Source organism: Amphiprion ocellaris, chromosome 17, assembly GCF_022539595.1.
Source record: "Amphiprion ocellaris isolate individual 3 ecotype Okinawa chromosome 17, ASM2253959v1, whole genome shotgun sequence".
Classification (NCBI taxonomy): Eukaryota; Metazoa; Chordata; class Actinopteri; family Pomacentridae; genus Amphiprion; species Amphiprion ocellaris.
Window position 1 is genome coordinate 8,464,726 of NC_072782.1, and position 18,703 is coordinate 8,483,428.

The 18,703-nt window shown below is 41.1% G+C and overlaps 2 protein-coding genes across 3 annotated transcripts; one reads left to right on the forward strand and one right to left on the reverse strand.

The window, feature by feature from the left end:
• The first annotated feature begins 766 nt into the window (after window positions 1–766).
• Window positions 767–2,791, forward strand: LOC111582528 (rhodopsin). Its single transcript, XM_023291238.3, has one exon. It carries the CDS (start codon window positions 957–959, stop codon window positions 2,058–2,060), a length of 1,104 nt encoding a protein of 367 aa, XP_023147006.3. The 5' UTR covers window positions 767–956; the 3' UTR covers window positions 2,061–2,791.
• Window positions 2,792–3,332: 541 nt separating this feature from the next.
• Window positions 3,333–18,253, reverse strand: nup155 (nucleoporin 155). Of its 2 annotated transcripts, XM_055004079.1 has the most exons (35): window positions 18,095–18,253; window positions 17,663–17,830; window positions 15,637–15,774; window positions 15,407–15,503; window positions 15,207–15,277; window positions 15,032–15,124; window positions 14,378–14,641; window positions 14,104–14,177; window positions 13,895–13,986; window positions 13,711–13,808; window positions 13,448–13,615; window positions 13,253–13,353; window positions 11,813–11,983; window positions 11,589–11,699; window positions 11,324–11,418; window positions 11,144–11,229; window positions 10,828–10,969; window positions 10,642–10,708; window positions 10,405–10,520; window positions 9,832–9,909; window positions 9,023–9,126; window positions 8,699–8,832; window positions 8,339–8,530; window positions 7,916–8,054; window positions 7,704–7,839; window positions 7,459–7,612; window positions 7,263–7,367; window positions 6,803–6,957; window positions 6,430–6,559; window positions 6,230–6,343; window positions 5,995–6,115; window positions 5,799–5,909; window positions 5,335–5,471; window positions 5,124–5,230; window positions 3,333–4,221 (listed from the first exon to the last, which is right to left on the reverse strand). In XM_055004079.1, the coding sequence occupies exons 2-35, from the start codon at window positions 17,802–17,804 to the stop codon at window positions 4,083–4,085; spliced, it is 4,182 nt and encodes a 1,393-aa protein (XP_054860054.1). In that variant the 5' UTR covers window positions 17,805–17,830; window positions 18,095–18,253; the 3' UTR covers window positions 3,333–4,082. The 2 variants fall into 2 exon arrangements, with proteins under 2 accessions (XP_054860054.1, XP_023123374.2); XM_023267606.3 differs by lacking the exon at window positions 9,832–9,909.
• Between the last annotated feature and the right edge of the window lie 450 nt (window positions 18,254–18,703).

Here is an 18,703-nt window from a genome sequence, read left to right on the forward strand (position 1 = left end):
TTAAATACATGAGACCAGAAACCCTATTCTCAAAGATTAACTTTTACAATAAATTTGCAGAATACCTGGACTGGAATCTATATGCTAACATTTACAGATGGGTATGGCATGTACGCAGATGAGAAACTCAAGGCTGTTATTGATGGATAATAAATAAAATAAAACTAATTTAATTAGCCATTAATCATCAATAATGCCTAGAATTACTGCTGTACTCCCTTTTATAAATGAAAAGGTGCTGAAAGTTTGGCCAGCAATAGACAGAAGTTTCTTACATTAAAAGCATGAATACACGTGCTGTTCAGTGTGTTTGTTCTCTGAAGATTAAAAAATCTGAGGGAAAATCAATCAAGAGCTGCAGCAAAGACAATAAATGGGACATCCACTGTGTAGGTGTAAGAGGATCAGATGATTTCTCACAGCAAGAAAGCTAAAATCTCTTTAGTTTGTAGGACATCAAACACAAATGTACTGGGTCATCTCACTGTCTGTTTGGTCAGATTTAAGAAAGAAGTTTAACCTGAACTCCTCTGGAGCTCAGGAATAACAACTGGGAAATCACGTAATGTTTGGTTTGCTGAAGTAGCATTTTGTGTGTAATACACTCAAAGGTTTGGACTGGTAGCTCTTCAGAGACAGCTGCTGTTTGCTTAGTGGACATTTAGATGCTCTTGTTTTGTTTTCATTCTGCTTCGAGGCTATTTTCAGTCAGGGGAGGCAACCTGGGAGGGCATGTCATAAGAAAAATGCACATCTCATTGGGGTTACATGATGAAGGTGCCATGAGGGAAAACAAAGTGGTGATCTGTTGTTTAAACTCTGCAGCATGATGGGGTTGGGCCTCCGCTATAAATGTCAAAACACCAAAGCATCCTTTCCACATTATGAGCCCGTGTGAGGCTGTTCGGCTTCTTTCATCCGACAGTAAAGATAAGTTTGTCGACTGATCTCCTGAAATGATGGATGCAGAGGAGTTGATTGAATCCATCATCAGAGCACTCATGTTTATAGCAGGGATCCTGGGAAACAACTGGCTGGCTATCTCCTCCCTGCCCAAGCTGAAATCTGGCATCCGCACCAACGAGGTCCTTTTCATCAACCTGGCTCTCTCCAACCTCATCACCAACTTCCTGGTGGACCTGCCCGACACCATCGCAGACTTCAGCGGACGCTGGTTCCTGGGGGAAGCCTTCTGCGGCGTCTTTCGCTTTTGCGCCGACCTATCCGAAACCAGCAGCATCTTCACGACCTTCTTCATCAGCGCCTTTTGGCACCAGAAGCTGGTCGGCTCCCTGAAACGTGGAGGCGCTCCGGTGCAGCTGGACAATCTCTGCCTGGTGATGTGTCTCCTGGCCGGGAGCTGGACGGTGGCCGTGGTCTTCAGCGTCCCACACTTCTTCTTCGTCTCGGTGGAAGGGGGGAATGGGAGCGAAGAGGATTGCTTAGACGTCTTCCCCAGTGCTCTTGCCCAGCAAACATATGAGGCCATTTATTTAACCGTGGCTAACGCTTTCCCTCTTGCTGGGATTGTATTTGCGAGCGTCCAGATTGTCATTACTTTGTACCAAAATCAGCGGCGTATACGGGGTCATAACTCTGATCCAGCCAAGGAGGTGGTTGAAGAGGAAAACAAGAGTCTTGAAAACAGAGATGATGAGAGATCCCTAAGCACTGTTTCTGGTCCAGGCACCTCAAAAGACCTCAATTCTTCGTGTCCAAACAGAGGGCCATCAGATCAGAGTGCCCACATCGCTCCCTTCAACAGAGAAACGGAGAGCAGAGCTGGAGCCAAACCAAATGTTTCAAGGCCCAACCAGATGCCATCAAAGCCCAGTTCCAACACAAGCACTCAGGTGAGGGCAGCCAAGAGTGTGGTAGCTGTAGCCAGCGTGGTCCTGGTCTGCTGGCTGACTCATCTGCTTCTGCGCATCACCAACAACATCCACACTTCATCAATAGTAGTGGAGGTGGCCAGCTACATCGCAGCCTCCTACACTTGCATCATCCCTTACATATTCCTGCACGGAGTGAAAAAACTTTCTTGCAAGTGCAAAAGATAGAAATGTGGAGATCACATCCAGTTCTTTCTCTTGGACTTCTGGTTATGTAAAGTGAAGACAGCTTGTCCCTGATGCTAAAATGTGTAGTTGTCCACTCAGACATGTTTCTCCAGCGTCGTCTCTTTTATTCAGCTGTCAAACATTGTGTTAAACAGCCTCAATGTGAACTCATCCATGTGTTGCTACTGCACCATTAAAAACTACATCTGAAATAGTCAGAATAGGTCCTTTAATTCATTTGCTGATACCTTCCTTGCATGACATTAAAAAGCTGTCAAAAGACAGAGAAGTACATCCAGCATTCGTTTTAAGCAAATGTTTTGAAGGTTTTGATTAGTCCAAAGTTATTACTAAACCTTAGTGAGACTTTCAGGATGTGGTGAGTATCCTGAGTGTATCACTGAAAGCTGAAAATGAATTGTGACAGTTTATTTGACAGGGCTTCAGCATTTTTAGAATGACCGATCTGATGTTCTCAGGCTGATGGAGTTTGTATCTATTGTACAGTCTTTGAAATATTTTACTGAAGTTTGAAATAATCATTATCCTTATTAACACGGTTATTTTATTTGCTGATTTTTCATTAGAGGAACTACATCAGATGTGTTTTTACATTTTTAAAATGATTTGTCATCAGTTCAGTCCTTCACTTCTTAATAATAGTAAAAACATATCTAAAGTAAACTTTCAGAAAGTCAGCAGATGTGAAATACTTCTGCACACAAAACGATGTTGCTGGTCACATCTATAAAGATACTATAAAGAAGTCGAAATTAAGAGACTTGCGTCTTTATTTTTATATATAACATTGAGTTGGAGAATCATTTGTTCTTGTTATTATGAAAAATAATGACTTGACTTGATAAGAGTGGTGACAATATTACCCTCTAAACATTATATATTTTGATGGAACTTGTAGAAGTTTACTGACTCGCTTCCTCACTGAGAAAAATCAAGCCAGCATCAAGTCAAAATGATTTTATTTTCCATGATGCTAAAAATGAAATGTAATTGTTGTACTCGAGCGCACAGCTAATTAGAGACCTTTAGCAATTACTGCCTTGTTGATGACGCTAAGACAACCTGAGTGCTGTTTTAAATTAAGGATAATTAGGTAAACACTATCAACACAGCAATTTCATGCTCCTTTCTGCGGATAATTATTTATAAAATTCCACACAAAGCCGCATGGCAACCAAAAACACCGACATGTCCGGCTCATAGACAGCAAGCAGTTTTTGTATAGTGCTTTTTCAAAAACATTCTCATGCACAAAATTAATGACAGGTTTTATTTCTTTATAAAAATGTTTTCACTTGTCTTCAATGCAGGCCAGAATTTTCAGTGTAGTGCTATGAACGGCACCGTGTTAAAAATAGTTCTGTATTCAAAACAGTCACAAAAGCACTCATACACGACGGCACTGTTTTACCACCCAAGTACATGAAATCATCACTCTGAATAACACGCTAAGTGTGTGAATGTCCTTTGGCAGGAGAGACGACATTATGGCCAATATTATATACATAATTACAACATACAACGCTAAATTGTTTGGAAGCAAAAGCAGAACAATCAAAATCATTCCTGTGTGATGAAAAGGCTTTCAGAACAATTTCATGCTTTCTTGTGTTTTGTTGGAAAAAGGTAACTCAACTTCCTACCATTTTTAGGTATCCGACAGCTATTTGCACACAACGCAAATAACAAACCGTGTCCTTTCTTTCTAAAGTTACATTTCAGCATGTTTAGACTAACAAAATGTATCAAATAAGTTATAAAACTTATCTCTTCAGTCTCGCTTATTGTTACCAGAGGATTTAACAACAAGCCTTTGCCAAGTTGCAGCACAGACTGAAGAGATAAAGAGGCTACTACCTCTACTGTGGAGTACAAATACCATCATTATGTGCTTCCTGACAATGTTATCACACTTTTAAATCAGCTGTTTACTTAAGGCCAACTGTGCAAGATCCAGAGGTCACCTGTCCCTTGTCCTGACGAAGAATGTAATTAGTAACGTCAGTGGAGTTTCTCCAGCTTCGCCTGCAGCGACTTGAAGTTGCCGATGGTTTGTTGAAGGGCTGAGTTTGGGCTCAGCGACTGCAGCTCTACAAGGTATCCACAGATGTTGTCAAGACATACATTAGTGAAGCGGCGTCTGAAAAAGAGGGAAAAGAGATCATTAAATCAACTTTAACACAGGTTTTCAGGGAGAGTCTGTCTTACGCTAGCTGCTCTTTACTCCCTGTTTTCAGTTTATTACCGACAGTGGTTCCTTGCTTAGCTGTGTAGGAGGGATTGCCATGGAAAAAGCAAAATTTACACTAAAAAAGGCCATAACTTTGGAAGCACTTGTTGGATATATATATAGACAAATGCATCATACTGTGTTCAGCTTTGACAAGTAGCTCTGACCCACAGCAATCCAACATCACAGGGAGAAATTATCAAAACACAAACGAAACATCAAGCTTGGCTGAACATTATCAGGCATTTGGAGCTTAAGGCAAGGTTTTATTTGTTTGTCTATTGTGTCTTTGACTGCCTGCTGGTAGCTGGTGTTGGCAGCACACAAGTGATTGACAGATATGAACTGTTGCCTAGAAACAGCAAAAATGCAACTCGCTGAAAAAAATAATCCACATCTGAGTGTGAAAAAGACCAGGGTAGTATTAAAGTATAATAATTTTGCAGCTCTCACTGTAGATTCAAGATCTTAAATTTTCTGTTTTATATTTTGAGTGAAAATCAACTCAAAAGTGAAGTATCCACCTGTAAGAATGTTACTGAGGAGGATCATGTTCATCTTGTCATCAATGTCTTATGCTGTCAGCAGTGATTTACACATCTACAATCACAGTTAATGGTCTCAGTTTTCATCTAAACCAGCCTACACTAAAGTGAGCAGATAGGAAGGACTCATGTTGGCCATTAACAGTTGTTCAGAAACACATTGGGTGATAAATACAGCATCAGATGTCACAGGGAACATCTAGGCTCATGCAAGCGTCAACACTAGAGCTCCCACTACAGGCCAGAAGCTGAACAGACAGTGATTACCTGTCATATGTCGGTACTCTGCTGGGATCATCCACGTATCCTGAGAGAAGCACGTGGATACACTCCACCAGATGGAGGGGTTTCTTCAGCCGCTGCCAGCAGGGATCCTACAAAAGCCAATGAGGCAGGTTAATGGATTAAAAGGGACTATTTAGTCCTCGCTGAAATGATTAAAGAACAACAAACGAACATCTGAAAGTGAAGTATGTACCCGAGTTTTGAAGAGTTGGTCATAAACCTCCAGGAGACGTGGCAGCTGCACTCCAATCTCCTGCATGGTGCACGTGACAAATCCCACATCCCAGTTCAGTCGGCAAACCTCCTGCTCCAGGAACTTCACTAGGAACTCTACAATCACAGGACGCATGTGTCAGCACTTGTTAACGCTGCACTCTCAGCAACATATTCACTACTGGGGGCACATAACCAATTATGCGCACACATGCAAGTACCAAGACGTATACAAAGTGAGTCAATTCATGGACGGGTTTGAACACGTCAGTTGCAAATGGAGGATAATTTCACCTAGAGGATTCTGCGTCATCCCACAGGCCAGTACACCAGGGGGATGCTGACATTAATCATGCAAAGGGGAAGTCTAATTATATTATTGTTCGCAAAACTGCAAGCTGGAAAATTCTAACGAGCCTAAAAGTGAATATAATTACAGCCTACCCAGCGGAAAATATCTTGGCGTTCCAGCGTAAATCTTTCCTAGTGATACCAGCTTCAGATTGAGAGACCTCATCCTGTCTACTGGACTCATGGCCACAGAGTCTCCCAGCTCTGAAAGACAAAACTCTCATCAGTGACACGTCCTGTGCATTAAAGCAGGGTGAAGGACGCTGGCAAAGTTTTTCGCTTCACTCACCTTTCTCCAGTATCTCCTGCCACAATGAGTGCACCAGGATTGGGTCAGAGTGTCCAGCGCAGTGGATGATGGCCAGCTTGCACTCGGACAATTTGAAATGGTCGGCAAACTCTCCATAGAGCTGCACAACAAAAAATAACAAAAACCTACTGTTAAAACAACAGCCTTTGTTCATCATATCTCGACAGCTGTTTATAATCCCCAGACACGCTCTGATTCTGATGTTTCATGTCACCTTTGTGATGTCCATGAGCTCTGAGTCCAACTGAGAGATGACATTTTTCACTGAGGGATGATGGGAGTACTGTCTGATCAAAGTTTCCTGGATCTGTACTTGAATGCGCACAAGCTAGAAGAGACAAAACAGAAAATGAGTGGTTGATTTTTTTTTGTTTTATTCCTAGATTTCTCTGGGAATCACCCAAGTATAAGTACCTCCATTTTCTCCTCCAGCTCATGAAGGAACTCTCCATCAGATGCCTGAGCCGTGATGCATGAGGAACTCTTAGCAGACAGGATGGCTCGGGCAATATACTCCAAACGCTGCTTCAGAGAGATCTCAGTGCTGCATAACCAGAAAACAAAGAACATGGTGCTTTTTACTGAAAAATAAAAAATGACAGGCACCTCTGTAGCTCAATATGTTGAGCTGGCGACCCATGAACAGGGGCTATAGTCCCCAATGCAGCAGCCATGGGTTCAAGCCCAACCCATGGCCTGGAGTCAGTGTTGGAAAGTTGCTAATTCACTAGTTATAATATACAAATACAAAAATTGATGTTACTATCTTGTTGTTGTGTGTCCAAACCTGTGCATGTCAGCAAGCCGGGCCAGAACATGAGCTGCTTTGCCAAAGTTACGATTCTTCTCATAGTAGCGCCACAAGAGGTCCATATTGTGAACTTTACTCTGGTCCTGTTTGATCATATGCATCAGATGTTCTTCCAAATATGGGGAATTCACCTGGTCAACAAAGGACGGATAAAAGGACAGCTATGAGACATACTACATCTAATCATAGCAACAATGCTGACCAGCACAGTTATACTTTGAGGAGTATACAAAAACTAAACTACAAGAATCTTTTTTTCTACAGTAATCAGTCTTATTTTATCAGTAAATACGGTAGCTTTTGAGTGTGTGGGACTGTAAAATCAATCTGAAAGCAATATACACTGATGTCTACTATATAAAAAAAAATTAAAAATCTGATCAACGCTACATTTAAACACAAGTTAGACAATTACACACACATATTGACGCTATACCTCTAGGAGCTTGTCAGTCAAGTCAGCCTGAATCAGCCAGTTGTACAGAGCGATGTGGAACAACTCGTCCTGAGACCTCTGGGCCAGGCCAAGCATCTGCTCACACTACAGGGGAGCAACAGATTTTCATTAGAAATGCAAATCATATACAGCGTTGTGGAGAGAAATAAGCATCATCTGTCTCCTTCTGACTCACGTGAGCTGTAGCTTCCTCGTTGCTGAGCATGTTGGGGTCAGAAGTCATGACAGGAGGTCCAGGCTGCTTCGGGACGCTGGGTGACTGAGGGGCAGCTTTGCTCTGGTTCACCAGCTCCTGCATGGTGTCTGTGATGCACTTATAACACGAAAGTCTGGAGGGGAAAAAGGAGGGCGGCAAAATATTTGTGGCAACAACAGTCATCTCTCATGTAGATGAGTTGTGTTATTTCTTCGTTGTGTTACCTTTCCTGGAAGGCCTGCTGTCCCACTCTGTCCTCCTCAGGCTCTCCATTCTTGTAGAAGTGGGGCCCAAGTCTTTGTGGGTCCTTCTTGTCTGCTGCTGTGAGGCACAACTCGAGCACTCCCTCGTAGAAACGCACTAAGAAGTTAAACAGCATCAGTTTTGTACTAATAATCCAAACACAGACAGTAGAGATTATCTTGCTTGTTCCTACCTTGTCTGTACTGGGAGCAGACAAGCGGCAGGTCCGTGTGCTGGCTGATCTGCTGGTAGAGCCGTAGAGACTCTCTCAGTGTTCTTTCTTTATCTCCTTTATTCTGGATCTGCTTCGAGCTCTGCAGCAACTCATTAGCCTGAGTGCGAGACAAAAGCAAATTCAGTACTGAGACCATAAATCAATGCGGGTAAATCAATAACCTCTTAGTACAAGAACTTGTTGCCCAAAGAATTATCTTGAAGATTACAAGAAATGTGAAAACAAGACACAGAGACATCAATAAAATAAAAATGTGACACCCCTGAAGCTGTGATATATTCAAGTACACATAATATTTTTATGGTGGTGAAAATTCAGCTTAGAATATTTTAAGAAGGGCTCCAAACAAACAAAAAAAAAAGCATGGTTGTGTGTGTGTACCTTGGAGCAAACGCTGTCATCGCTGCTGTACAGCAGGGGACAGATGTCCCGAAGGTGATTACTGATGGCATCCACAGAGGCATTATCTTTGATGTAGACATTAATGAGTCCTGTGATGAGCGCTCCAGATAACTCCTTGCCCCGGATCACTACATCCTTGAAACTTGCTCCCTTCATCTGCTCTTGGAACTCCTTAAAAAAAACAACAACAGAATGAGCAATGAGCAGTCCTGGAACAACGGAGAGCTTGTGTTTTACACCATGTTTTTGGCTGAAAACAAAATGTATTACATTCAGGCAGACACACAGCAGAGACACATGAGCCTATGTCTGCAATGAAGCATTTGTAAACACGTGTACCTTTGGTAGTTCAGACATAATGAGGCTAAACTGATGATCACAGAGGAGCTTCCAGAGGGCCAGAGTCTGATAAGAGCGATGCACTAACTGCTGGATGCCCTGCAGGGACACTTTCTCATAGACCTGAGCCTTGGCTGAATACAGAGATGAAAACACGAAGAGGCACAGATTAGAGAAATATTCACGAATAAAGACATCAGTGAGAAGTGTTGAACACAAAGTAGAGCATCTTTCCGTCTTTTGTTGACACATAAAAGTTGCACATCCGTTTAGATTTTGATGGAAATATTGAGGAAAACATGAAAACTTGTACTTATAACTCACTGTGATATTTCCTCTGAAGTTCCTGCTGAACCTGCTGAGAGCTGGCTCCATCAGGACGCATAAATCCCAGCAGCCTTTGCTGCAGGTTGGCAGGGGAGCTGAAGCTAACAGGAAGCAGAACAGATGTTATACACAAGGGGTGGAAACTAGACCCAGCTAAAGAAGAGGATTTACTGTTTTTGCTGGTTCCAGTTTCATGTAAAAAGTGCTCACAGTGACAGTAGAAGTAATATTAAATAGGAAAGAACATGTATTTTCCATATTAGCTTCATGATCAGTCATAACGAATTTGAGGTCATTAAAACACAGCTTTGATTTGGTAGTTTTCTGTTCTAAATCAGAGGCCAGAAACAATTGAGAAAGCGACATGATGACACAGCAGGTATTTTTCTCATTGAACTAGAGTCTACATGAAACCTTCCAGTTATTTTCTGTTATTTGTGATTCACAAAGAGTTGATTTGCTCTTTTAGTTCGTATTCGGTGATGTTCTGATCAGGAGTGTGTCAGTGCAAGACATCTAACACAAACTAACAAACAAACAAAGCCATAATTAAATAATTTGCCCAGAAACTGTAAAAGTGGAGAGAATCAAACTTTTCAATCATCCTTGAACTCATCATTAGTTACATGCGGTTTAATCAGGAAAATTAACCACATTTAAACTCAAGATGTATCATTTCACCAAAATCACTTTTTTTTCAACTCGCTATTCTATGTCTTATTTAAAAATGATCTAAAAAAAAAAAACCCAAAAAACAACAAAACATATTTGCACTAATCAGATCAGATAAAAACCAATAAATTTACCTAGGAAGCCATAAGTCACTCAGCTGCGACCAAGAATCACGTGACAAAAATTCAGGCTCTATTTGAGTGAACTGCAAGCTGTGTTTACACAAAGTTGAAAGGAGATGAAAAATCGCATATAGTGGAGAAGTTATGGAATATACATTGAACGTGGTGATATATCTCTCTAGAGCTGATGTGTCGAGTATAGAGAAAAATGCTTAGTTTGTAGAGGTTGGGAAATCTTTTAAGTAGTGAAATATCTATAGTTTGATAAACTATATTTTTCCAGCATAGATAACACCTTGGGGAACTTGAAAATTGTTGTCCATGTTGAATCCAGGTTATTTGACTTTAAAAATAAAAATTTTAATGTAAAAATTCTAATAATCAGGAACAATTCAACTTTAGTTTTTTTTTTCTTGTCTATGATTTATGTCACTATAACTTTTTTATACCGCATAAAAGATATTTTAATGTTCTCTCTATCTCTAGTCCAGGTTGTGTTGTTTCCGTAAACGTGCAGAAATACGGCCAGAAAATGCTTGGGGTCAACTCAATGTAGGAATAAGCAGGCAGACAGGGAGCTCTTACCTTGCAGCACCGAGAGAGGAAGGACTGAACTGAGAGTTTTTATCAAGAAACTCCTGCAAACCAGAGAGCTCCAGAAGGACTGACTCCAGATCACATGAAGCAACGCAGCTTTCCAACTGTGGAGACAACAGGTAACAGCCAGTGTTAACTAGTCATGATCAGCATCACTCTGAAAGCTTCTAATTCATATTCAACTGTTGGGAATAAACGTAATAGTAATGCTATTTTGTTACTCACAATGCTGACAGTCTGATTTCCTTTGCTTATGGTCTTCTCGACTGCAAGGCTGCCATCCCAAATATTTCTGAGAGGAACACAAGCTGTCACACATCAGCATCCAGAGTTTCTGGCTAAAGAAAAAGTCTCATATTTAAGCTTTTGGCCCAGAAAAAAATGTGACAAAAAATAACAGGATTTACTCACCCAAGAATGCGAGCAAAGTAGACACAGATGCCGTTATGTTTTCCAGAGAAAATCACCTCTGGACCGGCTGACATGGGTGTGATGGGGGCAGTTCCAGAGGGCATCGGTGCAAAAGGTGTGGCCAATGCTGGGGGCACGATTCCTGAGGGAGGCATTGAGAATGTGTACGAATTCATTGTATGATCTGCCAAATGTCCTGTTTACTCCTTAACAGACAGTTTGTACGTACAAGGCTTCACACAGTGTCACAGTTTTCTCTTTATCTTTAACACATCCCACGAGCCAGGTGGACACGACAAAATATTTACTCATTTACCAGGTGCTGGAGAGCTCATCACAGGCCCAACAGTGCTGGGAGATGTCATGGCTGCAGGAAATCTCATCTGTGCTTCTCCTCCATATCTGACCACAACAAAAACAAAAGACCTCCATTCAGCTTGTGAAAGAGCGTGTGAATGAATATAAATATGTACAAGAACAAGCCGTGTCATCTGACCTGAAGAAGGCTCTGGTGGCCCACTGTGAAACCTCCCGGTCGCTAGCAGCATTTGAACAAGCCAGGATCAGCGCTGTGGCACAAGCCTGCTCCTCCTGTACAGAGCAGAGGATGTGTGAGAAACATGGTTGAATAAATCCTGTGTGAACGCGTTTGTGTGTCATCCAAGCTGCCGGCTCATGACATGAAACCATTCATGTGTGTCATGCATAGGTTTAAGGCTACACGCCATGATAAGGGGATTATAAAATATTATGCACTGTACCCTGTGCAGCTTGAAGAAGCGTTCGATCTCTTCACTTTCCCCTCCGGCGCAGCTCACTAGAAGGTGACGGAGCTGGTCTACTGGGCGCAGTTTTTGGAAGATGTGACTCCCCTACAAGACAGCAAAGAGTCTACACTTAAAAACACTAAGCCATTGTTTTGTCACACTATAACAGGATTAAGGTCTCGGTGTGCGACATGATGAGTCATGACAATGCTTTTAACCTTTGCAGAAAGAAGGACAAACTTCTGCGGAGGGATATTGTGCTGCTGGACGACCACAGGGGAATCAGTGATGGGAATCAGTTCCTTGTTCAGAGGAGTAAAAATCTTGGCTGGCTTTTCTTCATTAAGGGCACAGAGAGCCCAAGAGTGTCCATCTACATTAGACATCATCTGCAATGTAATACAGAGGAAAAAGAGGCATAGAGATTCTCTTAAGCAGTGGTTCTTGGCTGTTGGGTAAGAAAGCTGTTGTCTGACTAGAAATGGTGGGGGAAAAGTTCAGGAAATATGACAAAAAATAAATGTATCATGTAGCAACAAACAGCAATTGTTAATGATTTAAAAAGCAATGGATTTTAGGTGCTCTAGATCAGAGGTGTCAAACTCATATTAGTTGAGAGGCCACATTCAGCCCAGTTTGATCTCAAGTGGGTCGGACCATTTAAATCAGAGCATAATAACCTATAAATAATCACAACTCCAAATCTTTCCTTTGTTTAGGTGCAAAAAAGTGCATTCTGAAAATGTTCACATTTAAGAAACTATCTTTTTACAAAACATTATGAACAACTTGAAATTTCTTAAGAAAATAAATTAAATTTCAACAATATTACACCTCAGTTTACACATTACAACTTACGGATCACAGTGTCTCTATAAAGGCACAAAACATTTAGTCATCTGGAACTGAACAATATAGTATTTTACTTTATGATCAAAATGACAGAAGACAAAAAAGCCAAGACAAAATATTACAAAAATGAGACACAAAATGACAAAAGCGAGACAAACGACATGAAACAAAACAAAAAGGAGACAAAACATTAGTCAAAAAAGTAACAATGTAGCAAGAAAAAGGACAAACGACACAAGCGAGACAAAAAAAAGACACAAAATGACAAAAATGATACACAAAACAATGAATAAAGCAAAACACAAGATGACAAAGAGGACAAATAACACAAGCGAGACAAAAAGGAAACACAAAATGACAAAAATGAGAAACAAAACAAAAAAAACATGAGACAAACACCAAAAGTCAGACAAAAGAAAAAAAAAAAAACAAAGGCAAGACAACATATTACAAAAATGAGACACAAAACAACAAAAGAACAATGAACAACATAGTATTGTACTTTATGATCAAAACAACTTGCCAAAGTCTATAAATCATTTTTAAATTTGGAGTTTCACACATTTACAATCTGCAATTAATGTCTTCTCTGTAATTTTTACACTTTACAAAGTGGTCCCTCGGGTGAGATTGGACTGTCTGGAGGGCCGGTTTTGGCCCACGGGCCACATGTTTGACACCCCTGCTCTAGATCATTTCTAACCACAAAGCATGTGTATATGCAAGCTGCACTACAGACAGGCATTCAGTGGTTGGAAGACGGTTAAACTGAGTGTGAAATTTGAATATCTATATTGTGTGCGAACCTGCGTCTCCATCAAAGGTTTCTTGAAGGGAAAGGAGTCGTGATTGATGCACCAGAGGATGTCACTGTCCTCTGTCTCAGAAGCAGCCATGAGCAGAACACCTGTAAGATGTAAAATGCATTACAGGCAGATTGTGATATGTTTAGTGAGCTGAGCACAACGCTGCAAGGCAGAAACAAACATCTGGTCCATTACCTTTGCTGTGTAGTGCTTTATGGACCTTTGCAGGTTTCTGCAGGGTGGAGGAGGCAGAAAACCCCGGTGGCAGACGGACGTGGACCAAAGCTAGCAGGCTCGGCCGAACTGCAACGTGCTTCTGGTGTGGAGGGGCAAAAGGTGTGGTGCTGAAGTAGAGGCGCACACCTGCAGACATAAAGCATCAATATAGGCATTCACAATGTAGAAACACAACACTGACTACTTGTTTTCATCTTCCACTACTGTTTGGAGATCTTTACCGGCATGTGTGACAGCGAGCAGGTGGCAGTCAGACGACTCAGATCTGTCAATCACAGAGATCTGGACAATTGGTTTGAAGACAGAGCGATCTATTGTCCTGAAAATGGAAGAGAGATTCAATCGATAATCTTGCTTCCTAGTAAAGAGAATTAATATAAGTGAGAGAAGCACATTTGAGGTTACCTGGCAATGTTTCCAGCTGCTGCAACAATAGAACTCTGTGACATTGTTGCCACACGACTCATAGCTTGTCCATCAGCTCCCAGGTCATACACCTGAAAAACAGACCTTTTACTCTACTTCTGCTCACTAACAGTTATTACAAATGAGTGTGAGCTTTCTTGCCAACCAAACATACAAAAGAAAAAGTGATGTATTTTTAGGTGTCGTACCTGTAGGACACCTTTCTCAGAGCGTGTGAAGAGTGTATTGCGTGAGTTATCAATCGCAATCTGCACAATGGGGTCTGTGGAGCACAAGGACACAAAAATGTGCAAGTGATCAAATCAAAAAACTATCTCATTCCATGTGGAACAGTGAATAGGGTATATAGGTAGGTTCAGGCATATGGGTTCTGTAAAGCGTCTTGAGACAATCTGACCTGTAATTGGTGCTATATAAATAAAATTGAATTTAAATTGAATTCAAACTGAATCCTCTCCCTACCATCTTCAGAGAAGGAGAACTGGAGCACAGATGGGATGAGGAAGGACAGAGAGCTTTTAGAGTGGTTGATTTTTCTGCAGCGTTGGCTCAACCAGCCGGCCTCGGCCTGGTAAGCGATCTCATAGAGGCAGCCGTCCTTCCCCGCCATAAAGATGCGTCCCAGGTCGGTGGAGGTGATGGACAGGATGTAGGTGTTGTCTGTGGGGATTGAGAACAGGGGGTCTGGTAGCAGCTGCATCCCACCAGACATGCTGTCGTTCAACCCTGTAAACAAAGCAGAGACACAGATGACCCAGATAAACCAAGACAAGCACGGCAGGATATTATTAGCAATACTGCGAACAAAACGTAGCAGCCATGTGGGATATGATACTTCAGTTATTTCTAAATCTCACCCTGATGTCCACACAAGTATCATCGCATTGATTTTGAACAGTTTGCATGACTTTTGCAAAAAATACTTACAATAACACTGTTTTGGCACAACAGCTGTCAGTATCTTTTTTTGAATATCTGGCACTTGTTTGCACATATTTGACAATGTATACGGGAACATACTGAGCTTATATCTGCAACTTTTCATGCTGTACATGCCCCCTACAGCAGCTAGACATCTTTTATTGTACTGCAGCATGACATGGTTCTAATACTCACCAGCTTGGCTCTTGGGGAAACTGAGGCCGAGGATCACTACATCTACAGATGTGGCCAATACCAAGAGGTAATGAATGTGTGGCTGTAAAATCCCTGAGAAGACAAAAACAGCACTCATTAATATAATTTCAATAAAAACAATAAAATTCAATGCTGACTAAGTGTTGATGCATACCTTGTTTTGGTTTTACAAGGCCCACTGCCAGAATAGTTTCAATCAGGCCATCAAAATAGGCCACATCTCCTCTGCAAGGAATATAGCATAAAGAAACAAATAACCATCCTGACTCAAGGTTTATCATAAATTAAAATTCACAATGAAAAGTGAATACTAATACTACTAAAGTGGACTGGGTAATATAAAATGGTACTCACCCATCTTCATAATTCCACATGAAGATGTCATTATCAATTGTAAGCCATGCTCGAGAGATCTCAGGAAAAACCCCCATCATGCAGTTAAACTGCATGTCTGCAGAATGGTTAAGCACAAACTTTTTGGGGCAACAAAAGCAAGAGCAATTAACATTTTTTTTTTAATATGTTTGACGGAAACTTCATCTTAAAGCAGTGGATTAGTTTTTCCTAAACGACTGAAAGGATACGGCTGAACTGCTCCACCAGCTCAGGTGGCAGAGGGACTCGGCGAACAGCACTGAGCTCTGGGAGGTTTGGGACACTGAGTAAACCAGGACCCTGGAGGGGGTAGTCCATATCCGACACTCCAGACAGGGACGGCATATCTATTAACGAAATCAAAAAAACAGTTAGTCTGATGATGGCATTCATTTTTGTGTATCCAAATCAAAATACATTACATAAAAAAATATTACAATATGAAATGGAGACACACGTGCAGATACACTTTGTTGAGCAATAAAACCGCAAAAAAAAAATCTACATTCATGAGGAGACCTTTTGTTGCTTTTGCTATTGTGAAAATGTTGAATAATTGTGTATTACATTGAGAAGTGTGTGTAGTAATGAGCATAAAATTACCAGTTGATATATATTGTGTGTTCCCTGTCTAACAAACAATAGAAAACTTGTTAACCACCTTGATACCTCACCTTTATATACCATCCATAAACGCTATAATGTATTTTATATCATAATCTGTGAACATTTTGGGAGCCTGTATTTGCTCTCCATCAACACAAGTTTCCAGTGTTGTTCACCTTTATGATATTTACCTTTATGAATAGTACAAACTGTGATATCACCTAAGCCATTTATTGAGGGTGTGTCAAATTTGGCCCGAACACAATAGGAGGGTCAGTCAGCACGACAGAGTTACAAACATACATTCTTAGTTGCAACCTTTGCTATTTGGTAATTGCATTGCTTCAAATTGTGATTTTGATTTGAATTTTTTGTCAAACATTTTGATAGAGCTTACAAATTAAACTAGTGTCATATTCAAGCCATATCACCATCTTGTGTGTGTGTGTGTGTGTGTGTGTGTGTAGATTCTCAGTCATTCAGGTCATGGTAATTCTAAGAGCTTCAGTAAGATGCAGCTGGACTTTTATGGTTCTTTCTGGTCAATGAAGAAGTTTCATCTCTCATCTTAGTGGCTTTGTGAGTCCCTACTGAATGATGGGGAGTCCCAGGTATATACTGTCACTCCCCAATCCCATATCTAAGGACTCATTCACGACCCAAAACTTGCATGCCTGCAGGTTAAATGAGGCTCAAGATGTTATGATTGTGGTCAAACTTTCTGGGAAGAGTCAAGGCTGCATTATAAATACCTGATAATCAGTGTTGTGGGATTTGGTGGTTAGAATATACGGACATCTGTGAAACCACACCATCTCGGTCATTGTGGTGAGAACAAAACCAAGCGTACAGGGTGTCAAATTATCCTGTCAACCAGTCAAACTCAGGCCATTTGCAAATGCATGTGCATATAAATTAAGTTTACAACAATCATGATTGACATTTCACATGTCCAAAACCAGAAAATGCTGGTTAAATTACTACAGAAGTGGAAATGAAGTTATGTAGTTAAATGCTGTCCACACAAAACTAAGTGTTCCCCTGAACTCCAGTGGCTTCCATCCCTGTTATGAAAGGTGCAGTATACTGCTTCACAAATTTTAGGTATGATTATGCCAAGTTTTAGACTACAAAGACATCACATTTCCCACATTTATAGTCAGAATCTGGTTTGTTTTCACCACGTTGAGGAATGGAGGAACCTATATGTGCAGAAATACCCAAAAAACCCCAGTAAGAACTAAAGCATCTTCTTGGATAAGAGGAGAAACGTCTCCAAGAGCCAAAATGAAAAGACCAGTTGTCACCACCTTTTCTTTTAAATACACCACAGTTAAACAACGCAGCACTCTGAATTTATTTAACCGTGTCTCTTCCTTCGTCATCACCCACAACATTACCCAATATCCATCCTTAAATCTTCAATGTGTGCTTGAATCTGTGTGTAAGCATAGAAGCAACAAAAAGTTACCCAAATCGTCTGCGTGAAAGTTTTGATCAAAATCTATTATGATCACTACTTTAATCAGTCAACCTACTTTTTCCTGCCGTTCCTAGTTTGACATGAAGGACCTTCAGTAAACAAAAACAGCTTGGGATCTATGGTCGGGGTCTTTCACCACGACTTACTGTGCGAGGGGACGCTGAGCAGCTCTGACAGGTCAGGAAAGCAGCGGTCGTCCTGCAGGTGTCTGTCAATCAGCCGGGCAGAGTTCTCCAGAGCCTCGGCCAGCGCAGCGGCGGGGCTGCTGGGTCCAGCGGCGGACGGCATGGCAAGGCAACCACCGCTGACTTAATCTGCACGGAAACAGTTCAACCCGAATTAAACTCCAACAGCGTCAGATACACTTCACTAGACGTCATATGTCAACAGCGGAGAGATAAAAACCGCCAAACTCTCAACTTAAATGTGCCTGTGACTCATGCTAGCCAGCGTTAGCAAGTTGTTAGGACGCCGGTTAGCTGTCCGTCCGCTACCGTTAAACCTGTATTATTTAGCATGCAAGCTAACTGCTAGATAAGTGTGAAATAAAGGATTTTAAAGTGATTTCGTTGCTTTACCCGACAGAAACGGTTCCGCGTGACTGGTAGTTATTTGGTAAATAAGTTGTGTTGACCGGTTCGGCAGCCAAATTTAAAGAAATACATCCGAAACACACAGACAACCAGCAGCCCGCCAACCTCATGCACAGGAACACAGAGGTTTTTTTTTCCGGGGGAGCAGCGTCATCATCTTCTTCTTCTTCGCTTCTTCAATCGTTAAAACGGGCGATGAAGAAGAAAAAGGACGCTGTGCTGCCGTCTAGCGGTCAACGACATTCTGTAAATATTTTTATCCATACAGAAGCACAGATGCAAAAATATTTCTTGAAAAGTGTAGGGAAACCAATATGAATAAATAAAATAAAACGGGTCATACAGTGAGTCGCTATTATGTAAAAAAAAAAACCTTTCTCTTGTATTATCTCAAAAAAATCTACAGTATACATTTTAGCCAGTTGGCTTATAAATTCAGCTGAAAGCCTAAAAAGTTCACTTCATGCAACGGGGCATATTAAATGCAATAATTCTTGTATTTTGAGATGCTTAGTTTTATTTTTTGCTTTTAAAACAATAACTCCTGGCATCATGTAATCTCAAGAGTCATTCGTTTTTATAATAATAATAATT